This window comes from Tachyglossus aculeatus, chromosome 23 (genome assembly GCF_015852505.1).
Source record: "Tachyglossus aculeatus isolate mTacAcu1 chromosome 23, mTacAcu1.pri, whole genome shotgun sequence".
NCBI lineage: Eukaryota > Metazoa > Chordata > Mammalia > Monotremata > Tachyglossidae > Tachyglossus > Tachyglossus aculeatus.
The window spans coordinates 26,990,769-27,014,379 of record NC_052088.1 but is presented as its reverse complement, the minus strand read 5'-3'; the positions used below and the strand labels follow the sequence as shown (position 1 = coordinate 27,014,379).

Genomic DNA, 23,611 nt, shown 5'->3' with positions numbered 1-23,611 from the left:
TTTTAACCTTTTCCCTAATCAAACATTTGAAAACAGTAGTTCACTAACTAGCTGATTGCTTTGCATTTAAACTCATCTCCCTCCTCCTATTCACACATTCCAGAGGAAGTGCTAAGTGAACAGCGAGAATGCGGAAGTGGGCAGAACAGAGAAATCATAGTTTTGCCATTGCAAAAAACATAGTATATCTTCATCTGGCAATTTCAGTTGCCACATTTCAGAGCTGGAAAAGGCACAGTGAAGTACAAATCAAACAGAGCAGCTTCACTACAAGGCTAGACCGAAATAAATTAAATTTCTCAATCTGGAAAAAACAACGATTGAATATAATTGAACCCTTCAAAAGCAGGGAAGTTGTGGATAGGGTGGCTATTCGTCTGGTTTCCTACCAGGCAGTGCAGTTTTCAGCTGGTTTTTCACCTTTCCAATACTTAATTGGGAAGCATGACTGGACAAAGGATCTCCAGAATTCATGACTACTGGTCAATAGGTACCCTAGTTGTAGACATGGGAAATATGAAATTGTTGTTCACCAAATCCTACAACACCAGAGCCAATCATTCAATCAATGGTATTTATTGAGTGCTTACTATGTACAGCGTGCTAAGTGCTTAGTACAGTGCTCTGCACACAGTAAGTGCTCAATAAATACGATTGATTGATTGATTGCTTGGGAGAGTACAATCCAACAGAATTAGCAGATTCGTTCCCTGCCCATAACAGCCTTACAGCCTAGAGGACACATCACACATTGAAGCTTGGAGGTGATAGGTTCAAAACAAACAAAAGAAAATCCTTCTCACAGCAGGTATTAAGCATCCATACATATTACCAAAGGAAATTGTGGAGGCAGAAAATATCAGTAGATTCAAGAAGACTTTGGATAAGCCGTTCGAGGAGAGGTAACTAATAAGTTGCTACAGTTAGAATTCTGAAGGCTAAAGAAGGCTTTAAATAAGTTCTTAGACAACAGATCCTCCTTGCTGACCTCCCTGCCTCTCCATACTCCAGTCCATACTCCATTATGCTGCCCAAATCATTTTCCTTCAAGAACATTCAGACCATGTTTCCCCACTCCTCAAGAAACTCCAGTGGTTGCCCATCCACCTCCACATCAAACAAAAACTACCACTCAGCCCGCATTTCATTCCTCTAATGCTCACCTTCTCACGGTACCTTGATCTCCTCAATTTTGCCGCCGACCTCTTGCCTACATCCTACCTCAGGCCTGGAATTCCCTCCTTCCTCATATCAGGCAGATAATTGCTCTCCCCACTTCAAAGCCTAATTGAAGGCACATCCCCTCCAAGACATGTAGAAGGAATTCTCTCAGTTGGAGACTTCTTGCTTATTGAAGCGGGTAATCAAATCAAAAACTGTGTTTATTAGTATATTCAAATTACAAACAAAAAGGCATATGAAATACTGCAGGGCGTGTCCTTTGCTTGGGGCCATATATGTTTTGAATAATCTTCTAGAAGATTAACCAACTTAATCCCTAACTAAGCCCTCCTCTCTTCTCCCACTCCCTTCTGTGCCACCCTTAGTTGCTTCTTCATTCATCCTCCCTCCCATCTCCACAGCACATACGTTTATATCTATAATTCATTTGTTTACTTATCTATTTATATTAATGTTTGTCTGCCCCTCTGGACTGTGAGCTTGTTGTGGGCAGGAATGTGTCTGTTGTTAAGCACTTAGTACAGTGCTTTGCCCACAGTAAGCACTGAATAAATATGATTGAATGAATGATACCTTTTCCGAGAGAGAAACCTGGGCTAAATGGTAAATGTGCCTGATCCGGGATGACATTACTAAAGTTCTTACAGGGGCCGGACAGTTTGATACTGGTTAATGGAGAGGTGTGGGAAATGTATTTTCAGGTTTTTCCTTCAAGGCAATATCCTACTAAAAGGAAATGTACAAAAAATTCATATATAGAGGGGAGACTGTTTCAGTAATATTTTGTTAAAGTGTTATTAAACAGTTTCCATGACACTTGTGGTGATCTGAAATGACCTACATTTATTAATGAACATATTTATAGTAATTTCAGTAGTAATAGAAATAGAAAATCGTATAATAAATTGTTTTCTTTTTATCCAGAAGCTACAGTTTCTAAATCTGAAGAACAAATCTCCTGCCAAGAACCTAGTTTGATTGAAGCAATTTTCAAAGTGTTGTGCTATTGCAGTTTTTCCCCCAAATCACTCGGTAGTGTTCTCATGAACTACATGGAACAAGAGCAGTTATGGGACTTTTTACAAAATATGCCAGGTAAGAGAAACTCAGGATTAGATGTGAGTTCTTTAAAGATATATTAAATGGCTTTTTGATTTTGAGTCACTAAAATATTGAATCCTTATGAGTTGATTAAGTGCGGCATAGGGGTGGTGTCAGGGTGTCAGGTCTTATATTAAGGTTTGTGACTGTGCTTATGCTTGGTACACTTATGTCCAGTATTGTTATGTCTAGTACACTCCTCTAAGCATAGTAAGCACTCAAGAAATACTAGGGATTGAACCAATAGAAGCAGCATGGAGTAGTGGAAAAAGCATAAGCCTGGGAGTTGGGATAATAATAATAATAATAATAATAATAATAATGGCATTTATTAAGCGCTTACTATGTGCAAAGCACTGTTCTAAGCACTGGGGAGGCTACAAGGTGATCAGGTTGTCCCACACGGGGCTCCCAGTCTTCATCCCCATTTTACAGATGAGGTAACCAAGGCATAGAGAAGTGAAGTGACTTGCCCAAAGTCACACAGCTGACAATTGGCAGAGCCGGGATTTGAACCCCTGACCTCTGACTCCAAAGCCCGGGCTCTTTCCACTGAGCCACGGTGATTCTGTAATCTGGGATCTGGGATCTGGGTTCTGGTCTTGTGGAATCTTCCACAGGTTACTAAAATGATCTGTCCCTCAGTTTCCTCATCTGTAAAATGGGGATTAAATATCTGTCCTCCCTTCCTATTAGAGTTTGAGTCCCATGTGGAATGTGGGACAGGGACTGGGTCTTAACCTGATTTTGTTGTATCTACCCAGGGCTCAGTAGAGTGCTTGGCATAGCGCTTAGTACAGTGCTCTGCACACAGTAAGCGCTCAATAAATGTGATTGAATGAATGAATGAATGACAAACGTTTGACAAATGTTTAACAAATGCCACTAAAAAAAATACAAGCTACAATCAAATGCGTAACAAATACCACTAAAATATACAATCCACAATCATTGTCGATTTCTCTTGATTTGAGGTAGGGAGAGGGCTTGGCCACCAGATTATCAGGTGGGTTGAGGCAGAATGCAAGTGTAAACTCGTTGAGGGCAGGGAACATGTCTGCCAATTCCGTTGTATTGTACTCTTCCAAGTGCTTAGTACAGCACTCTGCACATAGTAAGTGCTCAATAAATACCATTGATTGATTGATTGGAGGTTTAAAACAATAGCTTAAACTGCAAGGGGTTAACTAATAGCATAGAAACTTAAAAATAAACTAAATATATAATATATATATAGAAACTCCATTAAAGAAGTCCAGGTCAGAGAACCAAAAAACAGATGATAGGGCTAATTGGCAGGGCCAAAGATGTCATTGGAGGGAAATTTCATTCTTTCTAAAATGGAAAACTTGCGTAAATGAGACCTGAAAAGACCACGTGGGGTGGTCACCTGAGGTACAAACAGAAAACTAGGTGGACAAAAAATAAATTTATGTAAAGATTATCCTGGAAGATACTCTTGCAAGGGATCCCCAATTAATAACAATGATTAATACCAATTAATGGCTGAATAGGGAATTCGTGAAATCACTGGATAAAACGTATACTTGGAAAGGAAAAAGGAAGCCGACAGGCTCACAGAATTATATACTTCAATCTTTGCTGAGTTAGGTGATATATTTCCACCCTCAAATTGCTACTGTAGCGGTTAAATTGGAGAGAAGCAGCATCATTTAGTGGATAGAGCACGGGCCTGGGATTCAGAAAGTCATGGGTTCTAATCCCAGTTCCGCTCTTATCTGTTTTGTAATTCTGGGCAAGTCACTTGACTTCTCTGTGCCTCAGTTGCCTCATCTGTAAAATGGGGATTGAGACTGTGAGCCCCACATGTCCAACTGTGTCCGATCCAATTTGCTGCATTCACCCCAGTGCTTAGTACAGTGCCTGGCAAAATAGTAAGTGTTTAACAAATACCACAAATATTATTATTATTATTAGGAACAGGATCAAACTGCCGGGATGTTCTAAAAAAAATTGGTAAACTAGCTCAAAAGCACATTCCCAGGACTAGAAGTCACCCAATCTAGAGTTCTGATAGACCTCAGAGGGAAATTTACAGAACTCAGTACAGAGTCATTGTACCTGAAGACTGGTGGGTTGCCAGGGTAGCTCTCATCTATAAAAAGGAATAAGATACTGGATTGTCTCCCTTCTATACCTAGAAAATTAGTAGAACCAATAATTAAGTTTAGGGTTAGTAAGCACGTATAAGCAGCGTGAGAAGCAGCGTAGCTCAGTGGAAAGAGCCCGGGCTTGGGAATCAGAGGTCATGGGTTCTAATCCCGGCTCCGCCACATGTCTGCTGTGTGACCTTGGACAAGTCACTTAACTTCTCTGAGCCTCAGTTACCTCATCTGTCAAATGGGGATTAAAACTGTGATCCCCACATGGGACAACCTGATCACCTTGTATCCCCCCCCCCCCAGCGCTTAGAACAGTGCTTTGCCCATAGTAAGGGCTTAATAAATGCCATCGTTATTATTATTATTATTCTCTGAGCCTCAGTTACCTCATCTGTCCAATGGGGATTAAAACTGTGAGCCCCACATGGGACAACCTGATCACCTTGTATCCTCCCAGTGCTTAGAAACAGCATGGCTCAGTGGAAAGAGCATGGGCTTTGGAGTCAGAGGTCATGGGTTTGAATCCCGGCTCCACCACATGTCTGCTGTGTGACCTTGGGGAAGTCACTTCACTTCTCTGGGCCTCAGTTCCCTCATCTGGAAAATGGGGATGAAGACTGTAAGCCCCATGTGGGACAATTTGATTACCTTGTATCTACCCCAGCGCTTAGAGCATTGCTTGGCACATAGTAAGCACTTAACAAATACTAACATTATTATTATTATTATTATTAGAACGGTGCTTTGCAGATAGTAAGCACTTAACAAATGCCATCATCGTTAGTATTATTATTATTATTATTATTATTATTATTATTATTATTATTATTTGGGCAAGTCACTTCACTTCTCTGGGCCTCAGTTCCCTCATCTGTAAAATGGGGATGAAGACTGTGAGCCCCCCGTGGGGCAAAACCTCATCACCTTGTATCCCCCCCAGCACTTAGAACAGTGCTTTGCACATAGTAAGCGCTTAATAAATACCATTATTATTATTATTATTATTATCATCATTGTAAAAACAGAATCTACAGTGGGGAAGGTCAACATGATTTCTATAAGAAAAAATATTTTTCCGCCTTTACGTTTGCCATGGTTGTCCAATATTTCATATATATATATTGGATTACTCGTGATTGCAATAAAGTACACACAATTCACCTGAAAACGTCAGTCGGGTGGAAAGACCTAATTTTTCGCATTTGAGTGCCACCGCTCCCCACATGAGCAGATGGTGGGTGAAACCACACTGCAACAGCATTCTCTATTCTCGAAACTGAAATCTTACAATCATACAAACGGCCATAAAATGGAATGTGGGAAAGGAGAAAGTGCTCCAAAGAGCAGTAGCAGTGGCTGAGAAAGCTTCAAGGGTCAGGAAGGGGAAACAGCTTTGGCAACTTTGCAATGAGCAGTGGAGTGAGAAACTGTTCACAGACCACGGCGCAGAAAAAGTGGCCTGAAGTAGGATTGGGAAAGAGTAGATTTCATAGATGCATTTTCTCTTTCGTTATGATCAGGTTGTTATAAAAATGTTTTCCTTCTAGCTCATGGATTCAACTATAACTTACAAGCTACAATCAAATGCGTAACAAATACCACTAAAATATACAATCCACAATCATTGCCGATTTCTCTTGATTTGAGTTAGGGAGAGGGCTTGGCCACCAGATTATCAAGTGGGTTGGGGCAGAATGCAAGTGTAAACTCGTTGAGGGCAGGGAACATGTCTGCCAATTCCATTGTAAAGCAGCTTTGCAGTCTTTGTTTTCTCTTCAGCCTGATTTTCCGTATTCAGTCAGTCAATTGTATTTATTAAGCACTTTCTTTGTTCAGAGCATTGCACTAAGCACTTGGGAGAGTGCACTACAACAGAATTAGCAGAAATGTTCCCTGCCCATAATGAGCTTACAGTCTACTGAGGGAGACAGACATTAATATAAATTTGTATTGAGTTGTACCCCTCGTCCCCCTCTCCAGCCCCCCATCTTACCTTCTTCCCTTCCCCACAGCACCTGTATATATGCATATATGTTTGTACATATTTATTACTCTATTTATTTTACTTGTACATATCTATTCTATTTATTTTATTTTGTTAGTATGTTTGGTTTTGCTCTCCGTCTCCCCCTTTTAGACTGTGAGCCCACTGTTGGGTAGGGACTGTCTCTATATGTTGCCAACTTGTACTTCCCAAGCGCTTAGGACAGTGCTCTGCACACAGTAAGCACTCAATAAATACGATTGATGGATTGATTGATTATTATGATCTTAGAGACGCAGTGTGGCTCAGTGGAAAGAGCCCGGGCTTCGGAGTCAGAGGTCATGGGTTCAAATGCCGACTCCACCAATTGTCAGCTGTGTGACTTGGGCAAGTCACTTAACTTCTTTGTGCCTCACTAACCTCATCTGTAAAATGGGGATTAAGACTTGCTCACCTTGTAACCTCCCCAGAGCTTAGAACAGTGCTTTACACATAGTAAGCACTTAATAAATGCCATCATTCTTATTATTATTATCTTAGAGTCCCCTAAAAGCTAAACAGAAGCAATAAAAAGAAGAGGTAGAGTAAATAAACCTTGTTTTAGGCCCTATTTATGATATTCTTTCACCCTATGAAGCTGTGGGCTGCGTAGGCATTGCTGGTTCTCGTGATTGATTAAATTCAAAATATAGTAGTACTAATAATTTGATTAAATTCAAAATATAGTAGTACTAATAATATGAAGTGGAATTTTCCATCTAAAATTTCACCCAGAGAGATATTCTGAAATTTTAAATACAACATATGTTTTCCAGGTAACATAGTATTATAATGCTGGAATGCCCCTCCAAATAGGGTAATCCAGATTTTGGATATCAGCAATTCATTTTTTTCCATCCAGTTAAAATATCTTAATTTACTATTTGTCCAAGCCCAGATAGTCATGAAATGTTTATTTTGGTTTTGAAGCTACAAGTTGCAAGGAGCCTGAGCCAGAGGTCATAAGATGCTTGAAATTGTTGTTGATTGATGCAGTCAAGGATATAGTGAAGCAGATAATTTCTCTGATGGATTTTTGCAAGGCAAAAGGAAATTATGGAATGTATCAGCAAACACTTCCTGAAAGTTTGCTTGAGACGATCCCAAAAGAATGGGATTATGTTCCTAAAGTGGTGAAAGAATCTAAGAAAGGTAGGTGACTTTAAATGGTATTCTTTGGTAAATTATTATTATTAATCGTATTTATTGAGCTCTTACTGTCTATTAGAATAACTGTTTTCTCTTTATTGAGGGTATAGATAATTGGAAAGCCTGATTAATTGGTATTACTAAATATCAAGGTATAAATATAAATTCAAGAAGTCATACTGATTTGGTACAGCTCGAATCATATAAGGAATAGTTAGAAATGTAAAGGCCTAGGGGATTATTATCTAGTTTGACTACCTGTGCAGTGATTTCATTTTCTTACATTATTTCTTTGAAGAGGTTTCTTTTAAAAGACTATTCCTCAACCTATGTGTCCGGATACCAAATATTCGTTATGAATTTTATTTCCCTTAATTTGATCTCATAATTTCCAGTGATATCTAAATTTTTATTTTAGATATGATTGAGAAACTGTGTTTTTCCAACAGTTCCTGCTAAATGCAAGAATTCTTCATTATGTATGGTTTTATTTCCTGGGAAAATATGTATATCCATGTTATAAGAGTTTTGTCTCACTATTTGTTTTATTCATGTGGGTACATCTATGTTTAATTTTTTCTTTACCTCCTGGTCTACCTTTTCAACCTATTACAATATTCTTTACTTATTTAATTTACTATACATATTTAAACCATTTTATCACTCCTAATAAATTACATGTTCCTTGCTGTGAGTCATTTAGTTTTCAGTCTTTGAACCAATTTGCTTATAGCTTTAGGGTACCAAAACCCATACTCAGTATTCCAAAGTCAGATGAAAAGACCACCTTCTTTCTCCTCCATGATGACTTCATTGTGTGAATCTGAAAAGTATTTGGTTCTTTGCTGCTCTGCTACACTGAGAACTCAAATCAAATTTCTTTCTCTCTGTGACCTTTCCTATCAATGCTTTAATTCTGTCCAAATCCTATTAAACCGCCCCAGAATCCAGAAAAGCCTATTTAATTGAAATCAGCAAATGTCAGGTTATCGTGACATAAAGTCTCCCATTGTCTAAAAGTTGTTGTCATCTATCCTTTCTTCTGATTTCTGAATCTTTCGTATCTCATGCCTTTATGAATTCATAAAATGACAATGTATAAAGTCAAAAGTGTTTTATCTTTGGAATGCACTAAAGCTCCATGGACCAAGAAGGATTTTTCAGTGAATGAAAGAAAATATGCTTTCCGTAAAGCAGTGAACACTGGGCTACAGCTACACTTAGTAAATTCTATTTCCCCAACAGTATGGGACCTCCAAATATATTTGCAACCACTTTGTAGTTTGCAAATATATTTTCCCTCATCGACTTAGCTTCATTGGCAAACTTCCAAATAGATAAATTAGTCTGACTTTTTATAGAATGTTTTGGATTTTTTTTCCCCCATAAAGCAACCTTTTCATTGAAATTACTCTACTTCCCTGCAACAATTTAAACTCACTAGACTTTACTAGGCCAGACTTAAATAGCATAGGAAATACCACTTGAATGAACAGGTTATTTGATTCTGTCGTGGATGAATTTTACGCATATAAAGGATTTCCTCCAGTTCCTGAGGCTTTTAAAATGGCATATCTCAAAATCTCACGAAGAAAAAGAGTCTCTTATCATAAGGGATTTCCCTTACCTTTTGGATTTAAGGGAGAATATCAAAAATTGTAAATACTGTGGAATATCCTATACCTTTTCATTGTGGATACTTTTCAGTGTCATTATTCCAACTAATATAGATAAAATTTTGGTTTCATATGTGCTTTTCTTAAGAAGAGCTCAAAGCTAATTACTTTGAAGTTATCCTAATTTATAATAATAATAATGATGGTATTTGTTAAGCCCTTACTATGTGCTAGGCACTGTTCTAAGCGCTGGGGTAGATACAAGGTTATCAGGTTGTCCCACATGGGGCTCACAGTCTTCATCCCCAATTTACAGGTGAGATAATTGAGGCACAGAGAAGTTGAGTTACTTGCCCAAAGTCACCCAGCTGACAAGTGGCTGATATGGGATTCAAACCCATGCCCTCTGACTCCAAAGCCTGGGCTTTTTCCACTAATCCACGCTGCTTCTCTATTCTGTCGTCAGTGTATATATAACTCTCAGGACAACTAGTTAAAGACCTTGTATAATTTATATACAATTATATTTGTATAATTTACCTATAGCTAGAACTGTAAACCTAGTAAAGAGTTAAAATCATATTTCTGAATTATCTTGCTTCTTTGTTGTAGAAAAAACCTTCAATATTGTTTAAACATTGCTTTTTTTGGACTTTTTTTGAACTATACATCCAGAAAGAATACTACGTGATGATGTCAAGCCCTTTTTTTCCTCGACAGTTTTCCCACAAAAATTAGACATCCCCATGCAAACCTCAAAACAGGGCTGTGATAGAAGTAAAATGTTAATGTTAATCATCCCTTCTTTTCTTTCTTTTTTTTTTTTATTTTTGAAGGCTTCACAAGGCTTGCAGCCCAGGCAGCAGCTATTGTAATCAGCAAGTTACCTACAGTGATTGCATGTTTGCCTCCCCCAATTAAGTACTTCTTTTTTCTGTCTGAGAGGAAAATGTCAAAAAACTTGGTTGAATTAAAGAAAGCTGGTCTGCTCGTCTGGAGTTTGATTGTAATTATACGTCGGATGTTTGAGGATGGAAACACCGTAGAACTTTTAACAGGTGCCACACTTGACAGATGGAGCAAAGAGAAACTCAGTTTAGTATGTGAATGTTTGGAAAGCATTTTGGGGAAGCAACAAAATGCCCCTAAACCAGTGATCCAGAAATCTATCGAGAGAATTGAGCAGCAAGGACCCAACTGGATTGAAAACCAGTTGCTAAAAGCAAGAAAATTGAGCACAGAATGGTAAGAGCATTTAATAATTTAAAAATGATGATTTTCCTTGACCTGGCTCATACAGACACATTCACAGAGGAAACTACAAAGCAAACAAAGCTTATTGATGGGTCCTGACATTTAATTTGTTTTATTTCCAGTATTTTGGTGAATATAGAGAAGATAAGCTATCCCCTTAAAAATAGATTGTTGGGCATAATAATAATAATGGTATTTGTTAAGTGCTTACTGTGTGAATCACTGTTATAATCGCTGGCGGGATACAAGATGATCAGGTTGTCCCACGTGGCGCTCACAGTCTTAATCCCCATTTTACATTAATTCATTCAGTTGTATTTATTGAGCACTTACTGTGTGCAGAGCACTGTACTAAGGGCTTGGGAAGTACAAGTTGGCACATATAGAGACAGTCCCTACCTAACAATGGGCTCACAGTCTAGAAGGGGGAGACAGAGGACAAAACAAAACATGTGGACAGGTGTCAAGCCGTCAGAACAAATAGAATTAAAGCTAAATGCACATCATTAACAAAATAAATAGAATAGTAAATATGTACAAGTGAAATAAATAGAGTAATAAGTCTATTACAGATGAGGTAACTGAGGCCCAGAGAAGTTAAGTGACTTGCCCAAGGTCACACAGCAGACAAGTGGCGGAGCCGGAATTAGAACCCATGACCTCTGACTCATTCATTCAATCGTATTTATTGAGCACTTACTGTGTGCAGAGCACTGTACTAAGCGCTTGGGAAGTACAAGTTGGCAACATATAGAGATGGTCCCTACCCAACAGTGGGCTCACGGTCTAGAAGATTCCCAAGCCCATGTTCTTTCCACTGAGCCATGCTGCTTCTAAATTCATTACCTCGATAAAATTTAAACTATAGTTGATACCTTGGAGCATTACACTAGTTAGTACTCAACTAAAAATGTTTAATTAGTAAATCAGTGGTAATTTGAAGATAATTTGCAGTCTTTCCCTTTCAGTAAATGAATGGACAACTAGAATGTAATGGAATTGGGTTTTGGTATGGAAATTGAATTTAGGAAATATATATAATAATGATGATGATGATGGCATTTGTTAAGCACTTACTAAGTGCAAAGCACTGTTCTAAGCGCTGGGGAGGATGCAAGGTGATCAGGTTGCTCCATGTGGGGCTCACAGTCTTAGTCCCCATTTTCCAGATGAGGTAACTGAGGCACAGAGAAGTGAAGTGACTTGCCCAAAGTCACACAGCTGACAAGTGGCAGAACCGGGAGTTGAACCCATGACCTCTGACTCCCAAGCCTGTGCTCTTTCCACTAAGCCATGCTGCTTATATATTGTATTCTGGGTTTTGCTTTGATTTATGAAATAATAAGCATTTTTGTAATGTAGGTGGCTCCAGGGACAAATGAGACAAATCAGAGCAGGGCAGAATGTTGCCCAAATCCTTCTCCTTTGCTCCCACTACCCCTCCTATGCCATCCCTGCCACTACAATTTGGTTTTTCAGTTTCTGAAAGTCAAAAGTGCATTGAGGGAGCTCTGCTGGCCACCTCCAGAGCAAAGCCTGCAGCAGAAGTAGCAGGGCCATCATCATCAAAGACAGTCTCTATATGTTGCCGAATTGTACTTCCCAAGCGCTTAGTACAGTGCTCTGCACGCGGTAAGCGCTCAATAAATACGAATGAATGAATGGCTCACCCACCCCATTTATTGGGCATCCCATGTTTATAGAATACTGTGCTTGTACATTTCTAGCCTACTTATTTTATTTTGTTGGTATGTTTGGTTCTGTTCTCTGTCTCCCCCTTTTAGACTGTGAGCCCACTGTTGGGCAGGGACTGTCTCTATGTGATGCCAATTTGTACTTCCCAAGCGCTTAGTACAGTGCTCTGCACATAGTAAGCGCTCAATAAATATGATTGATTGATTGATTGATTGGGAAGATGCAATAGAAGTAAAGGATAGCTGCTGCTACTGAGGCGCTTTCAGTGTTAGGCGGTCAAATATACAATTGGTAAGGAGCCAAAATCTAAATAGGAAAGGAAAAGTTAACACAGTTGTGGAGGAGGTGACTTTTTAGGAAGGCTTTGGAAGTGGGAAAGTGATGTGGTTGGGACAACCTGATCACCTTGTATCCTCCCCTGCGCTTAGAACAGTGCTTTGCACATAGTAAGCACTTAATAAATGCCATCATTATTATTATTTTTATTATTATTATTGGAGTGTGGAATACACCACTGACCTTCCTGCTTTCTTCCCTTCTCCACTTTCCCTGGGGTGAAGAGGGGGTGGAAGCCAGCTTCAGGAAGGTCAAGGAGAGGAAGTGGAAGCAGCAGGTGAGGACAACTTGCTCAAGGAGTTTGGAAAAGAAGGGTGCAAGAGAGACTGGGTGATAACTGGATAACTCCTAACCCCTTAAGAGAGGGGTTTTTTTAGGATAGAGGATACATGAGCGTGTTTGAAAGCAATGGGGAAGAAGCCACTGGAAATCAACCAGTTGAAGATGGTGGTCAGGGAGAGAAGGAGCAGTGTGGCCTAGTGGATAGAACAAAGGTTTGGGAGGCAGAAGGACCTGGGTTTTACTCCCAGCTCCACCACTTCTCCGCTGTGTAACCTTGGGCAAGTCACTTAACTTCTCTGTGCCTGTTACCTTTCCGGTAAAATGGGGATTAATACTGTGAACGACATGTAAGACATGGACTGTGTCCAACCTGATTAACTTGTATCTATTTCAGAGCTTAGTGGAGTGCTTGGCATGTAGTAAACGCTGAGCAAGTGTCATAAAAAGAAGAAAGGGAAGGGGCAAATGTTCTAATAAGGGATGGGGTAAAGGTCAAAGTCCCAAGTGCTTAGTACAGTGCTCTGCACACAGTAAGTGCTCAATAAATATGATTGAATGAATGGATGGAGGTCGATTTTTGAGAATAGGTGGGAGGTTTCCTCGAGGAATTTCAGGGAAAGATAGGAAAATCAAAAAAGGGACTGGAGAGGAGCAGGAGAGATTTTAGGGACAGTGCAGCTGATGGCTTCAGTTTTCACAGTAAAATACGTGATCAGGCCATTAAGAAAAGAGATGGGGGGAGGGCAGGGGAGTTGTGGAGGGAGTTAAAAGTGTGAAACAGCTGGTGCGGGCGGTGGGCATGGGACTCAATAAGGATGGAGACATAATGTCACCAAGCAGAGGAGAGGGCTGAGTAAAACAGGTGAGATATCTGGATTTCTGCCAAAAGCACTCTGCACTTTGTGCACTGGAGCAGAGAAAGCCTACTGTGGAGGTGATCGAAGACTGCCAGTTAGTGGTATGAGATTGGCGAAGGGACAGGGAAGCGAAGGAGTTGAGTTCAGTGGGGAGGGTGCAGTTGACAGCGTTAATTTGTGCGACAAGAGAAGGTAGTTTGGGTATGGAGACCAAATGAACCACCTTTTACTGCTTTTTAACTGTATTCCATTTATTTAAAAATTAGCTTGCAGGAACCTTTCAAACAGTTGCTGCATTGATAATTACCTGTTATTGGTGGTAATCTTCAAGGTTAATATAGTAATTTAGGATTGTGTTTTTCCCAAACAACTATAATATAGAATGTTTTCGGTACTAGCTTAGTGAGGGGCAGGAATTTTGTTTTCACAATAAATAGTAATGTTGAGAAGCAATGTGGCTCAGTGGAAAGAGCACGAGCTTGGGAGTCAGAGGTCATGGGTTCTAATCCCGGCTCCGCCGCTTGTCAGCTGTGTGACTTTGGGCAAGTTACTTAATCAATCAATCAATCAATCGTATTTATTGAGCGCTTACTGTGTGCAGAGCACTGTACTAAGTGCTTGGGAAGTACAAGTTGGCAACATATAGAGACAGTCCCTACCCAACAGTGGGCTCACAGTCTAAAAGGGAGAGACGGAGAACAAAACCAAACATACTTAACTTCTCTGGGCCTCAGTTGCCTCATCTGTAAAATAGGGATCAAGACTGTGACTTATTGATGGGTCGTGACATTTAATTTGTTTTATTTCAAGTATTTTGCTGAATACAGAGAAGATAAGCTATCCCCTTAAAAATAGATTGTTGAAAATAGTAATAATAATAATAATGGTATCTGTGGGGCTCACATGGGACAGCCTAATCACCTTGTATCCCCCCCAGTGCTTAGAACAGTGCTTCGTGCATAGTAAGCGCTTAACAAATGCCATCATTATTATTATTTTAAGTAACAATAGGTAGTAGTACTATCAAGTAAGCACTGATTATTATTGACAGACCTTCTTAATTTTTACATCTGCATTCATTCATTCATTCAATCCTATTTATTGAGCGCTTACTGTGTGCAGAGCACTGTACTAAGCGCTTGGGAAGTACAAGTTGGCAACATATAGAGATGGTCCCTACCCAACAATGGGCTCACATTCAATACCAATTTATGACCTCTAATCCAATGACTGAAAGTTAAGGCTGGAGATCCTCATCCGAGTTAAGGCTAGATATCCTCGTCCATGGTGATAGTGACAATACAAAGGAAAAATAAGAATAGTAGAAGTGATTATAGTTATGTTGTTTAATTTATCATTCTCCTGATTATGCCCAGTTTATAAGCAGTAAAGTTAAGGCTAGATATCCTCATCCATGGTAATAGTGACAATACAAAGGGAGAATAAGAATAGTAGAAGTGATTATAGTTATGTTGTTTAATTTATCATTCTCCTGATTATGCCAGTTTATAAGCAGTAAAGTGTCAATTTAATAATTTATGTCAAGGTGATGGACTCCGTATTCCTTGCTGGCATTTCCTTTTATAGATTTTTTTCCTTAGAGTTTGATCTTTATGAATTTTAATGATGGAATTTGTTAAGCATTTACTGTGTGCCAAGCACTCTTCTAGGCACTGGGGTAGATACAGAGTAATCAGGTTGTCCCACGTGGGGCTCACAGCTTTAATCCTCATTTTAAAGTGACTTGCCCAAGGTCACAGAGCAGACAAGTGACGGAATCAGGATTAGCCTTCGACTCCCAATCCCATGCTCTTTCCACTAAACCCCGCTGCTTCTCTATGAACACGCTGGTTCTCTATGAGCCACCACCTCCCAAAATGATATCAACTGTATAATTTGTCTTATTTTTTGTATTTTTTAGCAATTGTCCATAATATTTAACTACCATCAAGATTTTTAAAATGGATTTAGGATTTATTAAACCTTTGGTTCATATTTCTCTAAAAGCCCAAATAAGTCAGTAGAAATCACAATTCCCTTTTATTTCAAGAAAAGCCCCACAACATATACCCCAGTGCTTCAAATTAAAAAAAAAATTAACCAAAAGTCTTATTTAAACAGCCAACAGTCCAATTTTAGGTGTTCCATTTCTTCGACTGTTTTATTCCCTCCTGATTGTTTAATATTAAAAATGGATGGTCTACAGTTTGATAATTTAATTTACAATGTATAGTGTACATTTATATGTATTTAAAGTATATAAAAACTTAATATAAATTAATATAAATATATTAAAAATTAATTTATATGTCCATTGAGGAAAAAATATAATGCTTAAGACATCTATATATAACATCAGTAGTGGCTGTGGTGTTTATAGAAAATGAAAATGCAGAAATATAAGTAAAAATGAATAGTGTTTTGATGATAATCTATGTCATTTTGCTTTGCACCAGGATTATTTGGATCTACACGGTATTACTTGAATATATATTTTTTTCCTCCGGCTTCTACCCAGAGATTCAGCTATGAGTTTATTAAAATAGTGAAAGTAACTTCAGTGGAAAAGGTGGTAGCCATATGCATCGCCCGTCTCGTCGACTGGCCGAAAGCATTACTATTCATTACAATAACCTTCACTTTGTAGTGACACTCAAGCTGTAAACAGTCAACTTAGCTTCTGGAGAACACATAGCCCAAAAAGTAAAGAAATGTCCGTTGCTGCAAAGTAATTTGTCGAGTTGGAGATTATTGTTTTTCATCATGGTGACCCTGACTTGGCTGGCTGGGTGCATATACAGATTAAGATGAATGCAGTTATTCCTTGGCTGAGGTCTGCCTCTTTCAGGGCACATTCTCCCTAATGACATGATTGATAGGCAGTCCCAAATCCAGAGAGGAACTCATTAATCACAGCACTGACTGAATCCAATCATCTGCTTCACCTGCACAGTGATGGACAGGAAAGGATACAATTCGGGTGCTGACACTGATCCACTCCTTTGCCAGAGGGCCTCGACTTTTTCAATGTCAACCTAAAGGGAGCCTGACGAGAAATTTAGTTTGTGACCTGCATTGGGCTTGAAAAAGAATATTCTTGAAGTAGTCTGTTATTCTTAAAAAGCAGAATAGATAGATAGAGATTTGGAGTGCATTTTGAAATGCAGCAGAGAGATTAGGATTTGCCTCTATTTACCCCAAATGATGATTGCAGCGTATAAAGAGTATTCTTGAAGTAGTCTGTTATTCTTAAAAAGCAGGTTCCTTTGGAGTGCATTTTGAAATGCAGCAGAGAGATTAGGATTTGCCTGTATTTACCCAAAATGATGATTGCAGCATATAAAGAGTATTCTTGAAGTAGTCTGTTATTCTTAAAAAAGCAGGTTCCTTTGGAGTGCATTTTGAAATGCAGCAGAGAGATTAGGATTTGCCTCTATTTACCCAAAATGATGATTGCAGCATATAGAATGTTTGGAATTATTTACTCCCAAGTATGTGCAGCAACATGTGGAAGCAATACCAGCTTTAGTATCTGGCAGCTGTGTGCTCTTTCTGCCTTTAGGTTATCAACAACTTTAAGCAGAACTAATTTTATAATCGGGGTCCAGTTTCAATAGCAAACTGCAACCTACACCTGATTACACCACAGTAAAATAGGCCCGGAAATTTGGACAAACCCTGAATCTCTTTGAGAGAGATTACAACCATCCAAAGGCTCAGTGTGACTCACAGAGTAAATGTAGTAAGAAAATTAGATTTCCATGAGTTTCATTTAAGGTGGTGTCAGTCAATTTTACTGGAGACGTGTAATTTAAGATTAAAGTTTCCAAGTTTCCTTCCCCAGTCAAGTGGGAAAAGTGATGAGGGCCCTAAAGCACCATGGCCTCTGGGAAGCAGCATGGGTTCTAGTCCCCACTCTGCCCATTGCTTTCTGAGTGACCTTGGACAAGTCACTTCTCTCTGCCTCAGTTTCTTCAATTGTAAAAAATGAGGATTCCATGCCAGTTATCCCTCCTACTTAGACTGTGAGCCCCATGTGGGACAGGGATTAGCAAACTCGTATCTACCCAGTGCTTAGAACAGTGTTTGTAGCTACCCCAGCATTTAACAAATATAATAATAAATGAATCTGCTTCAGAAAGACAATTATGATAAATGCCTGAGTGGTAGGTTTCCATCCAGGAAGAAATACCACAAGAATGAGTGGAGTGATCAATTCTGTGGAACGCGTGGCAGAGAAGAAAGAACATACATTTTAAAAAAGCAACAAGTATCATAAGACCACTTTGAAATATCGACTGGGAAGTACTCTGAGATTTGAAGTGTGTAGACTATATTTAGTGTAATGGTTACCCTTTTTGTCACTTTAATTAGCCTTTAATGCTGGCTACGACAGGTAAAGCGGAATTTTACAAAAGACTTCATTCTAAAGCTATTTCGAGGAGCAGAGATTTTCTGTGCTAAAATGAGTTTCCTGGATGTTCTTAAAATGAAATGTTTTGCGTTTTCATTTTAGGATTACAGCAGTTTCAACAGTTGTACTAATTTGAAAATGTTCTCTAGGTAAAAATAGGAAAGCAATTTTTTTTAAACTTTTCAATAGTTAACATTTTCTTAGGTGTTTACCATGTTGCCTCGGTAGCTCAGATTTCCAGACACTTTGATAAACAGCATTGTGAGATGTCAAAACTTCGGCAAGGCCAAATCTTTACAGTGATTTGAACCCTCAGATGCACAGTGAGCCTTTGCGTTGTCTTGATTTTGTAGTCTTCCCGACTCTGCATTAGGGATATTTACTCTATGCCTTCTTTATTCTAGTGCTTTTATGACAGCAGGAGAAGGCGCAGCCTTAGAAGAGGAAAGTATAGCGTTTGAATTGACTGAGCAGAAAATAAGCATGATGGTCCTGGATATCTGCCACAAACCAGGTGGCAGCGAGTACCTGAGGCAAATTTATCACATCATCCGGCTCAATGAGGTAAGGAAACGGCCTTTTTACCGAGCAATTAGGTGTGTACTGGCCTGAAGCAGCGTCTGCTGGCAGCCAAGGGTTAGTCAAGGAGGTGATAATACTTCTTAAAGTCAATACCAAACTCAATATAGCATTATAATGGAATCTCTTTGGTTTCGGCTGTTCTGCATTTGTACTGAAACAACGTGGATTTTATTTATCCACTTTATACAGTAATATGCCTCATAAACTTTCTTCAGATCCGTACAGCGTAGACCTCAGATTTATTCTTGTAGATGACTGGGCTAGCAAGAGCGATGCTGAAAATCTGATATTTTTAAAAGGGACAAGTTGTAGTCAATCACTAGCTGTCATTGAAGAACGAACATCCCTGGTAGTAAGGGATGCACATAGTAAGCGCTCAATAAATACGATTGATGGTGATGGTAGGCAAGTGAATTGTTTGTACTCTAAAATTTCAGATAATGTTGAACCACCTCTCCTTCAGGGCTTGGAACAGTGCTTTGCAAATAGTAAGGGCTTAACAAATACCATTATTATTATTATTATTACTATAACTTTCCTGGAAGAAATTATTCACTGACTGTTTATCGTCTAGGTGTGTCAAGTGTGTATATGCATATGTATATCTAGGGTCAAACATCTAAATGAAAGATCAATGGCTTATGTCAGATAATTGTAGATTATTACTTTAATTACATTATCCACTCATAACTATAAATCGACTGGAATTCAATTTAAATTTACATTGACAATGTGCATTCAGTTAATGCCCCACATATTCAAAAAGGCATTTCAAAAATATTCAAAAATATACTTTTTAGGGATCTGAAACCCTATATTAATATCCTGCATATCATTGTATTCAAACAGTTGATGTTTCAGCATTAGATTTTTCCATGAAGAAATAGGACGTACATTCATTCAATCATATTTACTAAGCGCTTACTGTGTGCAGAGCACTGTACTAAGCACTTGGGAGAGTAACATACAGCAATCCCTGCCCACAGTGAGCTCACAGTCTGGGCGGGGGGGAGGGAGATAGACGGCCATACAAATAAATAGACATTGATATAAATAAATAAAATTACAGATTACATAAGTGCTGTGGGGCAGGGAGAAGGGGGAAGAGCAACCGGAGCAAGTCAGGGCAATGCAGAAAGGAGTGGGAGATGAGGAAAAGTGGGGCTTACTCTGGGACTTTTAGACTGTGAGCCCACTGTTGGGTAGGGACTGTCTCTATGTGTTGCCAACTTGTACTTCCCAAGCGCTTAGTAAGTGCTTTGCACACAGTAAGCACTCAATAAATACGATTGATTGATTGATTGATTGAAAGCCTCTTGGAGGAGATGCACCTTCAAAGGCTTTGAAGCCAGCGAGAGTAATGGTCTGGAGGATTTGAGGAGGGAGGGCGTTCCAGGCCAGAGGTAGGAAGCGGGCCAGGGGTCGGTGGCGAGGCAGGTGAGATGGCGGCACAGTGAGAAGAACGAGGTGGGCAGGCTGAGTTGTAGAAGAAGAGAAGCAAGGTGAGGTTGGAGGCTGGAATACTTTCAAGCCAATGATGAGAAGTTTTTTGTTGTCAAGTCCTTCAAGTAGGAATCTTTCAAAGATTCACAGAGCACACATTTCTATGGTGTGGTTCTTATTCTTCTTTCAAAAAAAGCACATTTAGGATACTTTGCTCCTCTAGTGCCAGTTTGCTCAGTGAATCTCGACTTGGTCTATCTCGCCGCTGACCCCTTTCGGTCAATCAGTCAATCAGTCGTACTTATGGAGCACTTACTCTATACAAAGCCCTGAACTAAGCCCTTGGGAGGGTACAATATAACAGAGTTGAGGGACACATTCCTTGCCCTCACCGCCAAATCCTCTCTCTGGCCTGAAACCCCTTCCCCATCCATATACGCCAATACCACCACTCTCCCCACCTTCAAAGCCTTATTATAGTCACATCTCCGGAAGAAGTTTCCCCAATTAAACCCCCTTTTCCCAACTCCTCTCATTTCTAGGTCATCTATGCACTTGGATCTGTACCCTTTAAGGATTCGATATTTACACCAACCTCAACCCCACAGCACTTACGGACATATCTGTGATTCATTTATATGTATGTGTATATATAGACACACATATATCTATCTATCTATCTATCTATATACACACGTACATCTATATATACACACATACATATATATATACACACACATATATATGTACACATATATACCGGTGATATATGTGTGTGTGTGTGTGTATATATATATCACTTGTATATATGTTTGTACAGATTTATTACTATAATTTACTTGTACATATTTACTGTTCTATTAATTTTGTTAATGATGTGCATCTAGCTTTATTTCTATTTATTCTAATGACTTGACACCTGTCCACATGTTTTGTTTTGTTGTCTGTCTCCCCCTTCTAGACTGTGAGCCCGTTGTTGGGTAGGGACCGTCTCTATATGTTGCCAACTTGTACTTCCCAAGCACTTAGTACAGTGTACAGTACTTAGTACAGTACACTCATTCACAGTGAGTGAATGAATTCATTTATATTAATATCTATCTTCCCCTCTAGACTGTAAGCTCGGTGTGGGCAGGGAACGTGTCTACCAACTCTGTTGTACTCTCCCAAGCAGGTAGTTCAGTGCTCTGCACACAGTAAGCACTCAGTAAATACCATTAATTGATTGATGTGTGTAGCTATCTTTCCTTTTCAGTGTGATTTCTGAAATGTAGACTACATTTCTGAAATGTAGACTATTAGTCCTTTTGCTTCCTGAGTTACCAACTCTGTTGTACTCTCCCAAGCAGGTAGTTCAGTGCTCTGCACACAGTAAGCACTCAGTAAATACCATTAATTGATTGATGTGTGTAGCTATCTTTCCTTTTCAGTGTGATTTCTGAAATGTAGACTATTAGTCCTTTTGCTTCCTGAGTTACATAGTTATTTTTTTTTCTTCCCCCCAATCCCCTTGGCAGAACTAATTTAAAATGGGTCACTGTTAACCAAAAGACTGTCTGGACCCGGCCATCTCATGCTTCCTTTTTTAGAAATTATTATCTGTGGTTAGAAAAGTGCATGTTCATGAAGTGGTTTCTCTTTTTGAGAACAGTGTGTTGTAATAATAATAATAATTGTGGGGTTTTTAAAATGCTTACTATGTGCTAAGCATTGTGCCAAAGTGCTGGGATAGATACAATGTAAGTAGATCAGACACAGCTCACTGGAGCTCCACATGGAGCTCACTGCCCAACTGGGAGGGAGAACAAGTATCTAATCCCCATTTTAACAAATGGAAACTGATGCACAAAGAAGCTAAGTCACTTGGCCAAAGTCACATAGTAGGCAAGTCGAGGGGTGGGATTATTATTATTAATAATAATAATAATAATAATGGCATTTGTTAAGCGCTTACTATGTGCAAAGCACTGTTCTAAGCACTGAGGGGATACGAGGTTGTCCCACGTGGGGCTCACAGTCTTAATCCCCATTTTACAGATGAGGTAACTGAGGCTCAGAGAAGTTAAGTTACCTGCCCAAGGTCACACAGTTCTTCTGACTCCTGAGCCCATGCTTTTTCCCCTGGGCCATGCTGCTTATCTTCTAGAGCTAAGGTGAGAGCTGACTAGAGGACAGTTCATAATATGGAAGTTGTTCCAGGAGTAGGTAAGGTATTGATACAAGATGTGTGGTTAGAAATTGAAAGAGAGATAGAGGGAACAAAGGTAAGAGTGGAAAGATGGATCAGGAGCATTGAAAGGAGACTGGTTTGACGTGTGTGAATGGAGCTTGGGGAAATGAAAAAGATGGGAATGAAATGGTGCAAGACCCTGAAATTGAGCATGAATGATATGACCTTGATGATGGGGAACAAATAGACAATTTTGAGGAGGGCATGACATGGTCAGTACAGCAGGCCAGAAAGACCAATTTTGCAGGGGCATTGAGTCAAATTGGAAGAAGAAGAAACAGAGGATATTGTAAAGAAAATTTACAATAGCCCATACTTTATGGACATAGGCAAAATTATGGAAGAAGCGGTAAAATGTGATAATATTGATTTCTAATGACCATGAGAAACACATGCAAATGCATTTTTTCCCAGATTTGTTTTTATTTTTATTACAGCTACCCTTAGGCCTCTGGGTCCAGAAAGACTAGCAAGTACCAATTAGGCAAACACCTAGTACAGTGCTCTGAATACGATAAGCACTCATTAAATACCATCCATTGCCACAAATAAGTCCTTGTTTACTAAATAAAAGGAGTCTAAAGACAGAAGTGGAGACTACAGATATTCTCATCATCAACAAACATCTCATGAGAGAAGCAGTGTGGCTTGATGGAAAGATCATTACTCTGGGAGTCAGAGGGCCTGGGTTCTAGTCCTGGCTCTGCCACTTGCCTGCTGTGAGACCTTGGGCAAGTCACTTAACTTCTCTGTGCCTCAGTTTCCTCATCTGCAAAAATGGAAATTCAGTTCCTCTTCTCCCTTCTACTTAGACTGTGAGTCCCATGTGAGACCTAATTATCCCGAATCTACATCCGCGCTTAGTGCCTAGCACATAGTAAATGCTTAAATACCACAATTATCATTATTATAAGCAGTCATATTTTGTACCTTATATTGTATCTCATAGTGTCATCAAAAACGAAAATAAAAGTTTGTAGTAGCAGTCAAAGCCTCACAATATGTAAGTTTCAGTAATTGAATTACTTGGCAAAAGTCACTCACCATATGCAAGTTAGTGTTTTGGCATTATTTTTAAGATATTAATGTACTTCAAAAGTGAAATTAAAGTAGGGTTGCAGGACTGAAAACTGCCAAGCTGTTAGTTAAACATTTAAGTATCCTCTACATAAAACAGGAATTTCATGAGTGAAGTTGAGTTTGAAACTGGTGGCAAAGTGCCTGTTTTTTTGGAAGATTGAACAATCTCAAAGCTTGGGCCAAGAATCCATTACATACTTCTGTAAAAATGATCCTTTAGAGTAAGACAGTATTTAGCAATACT

General features: G+C 39.2%; 1 protein-coding gene across 1 annotated transcript in view; it reads left to right on the top strand.

The window, feature by feature from the left end:
• The window catches only part of KIAA0825 (KIAA0825 ortholog), a 330,993-nt gene that overhangs the window by 108,660 nt on the left and 198,722 nt on the right, over window positions 1-23,611 (top strand). The window contains exons 16-19 of the mRNA XM_038765660.1: window positions 2,107-2,277; window positions 7,360-7,581; window positions 10,031-10,439; window positions 18,437-18,596. Of these exons, the coding sequence (XP_038621588.1) occupies window positions 2,107-2,277; window positions 7,360-7,581; window positions 10,031-10,439; window positions 18,437-18,596 (962 nt within the window). The remainder of the gene's footprint in view (window positions 1-2,106; window positions 2,278-7,359; window positions 7,582-10,030; window positions 10,440-18,436; window positions 18,597-23,611) is intronic.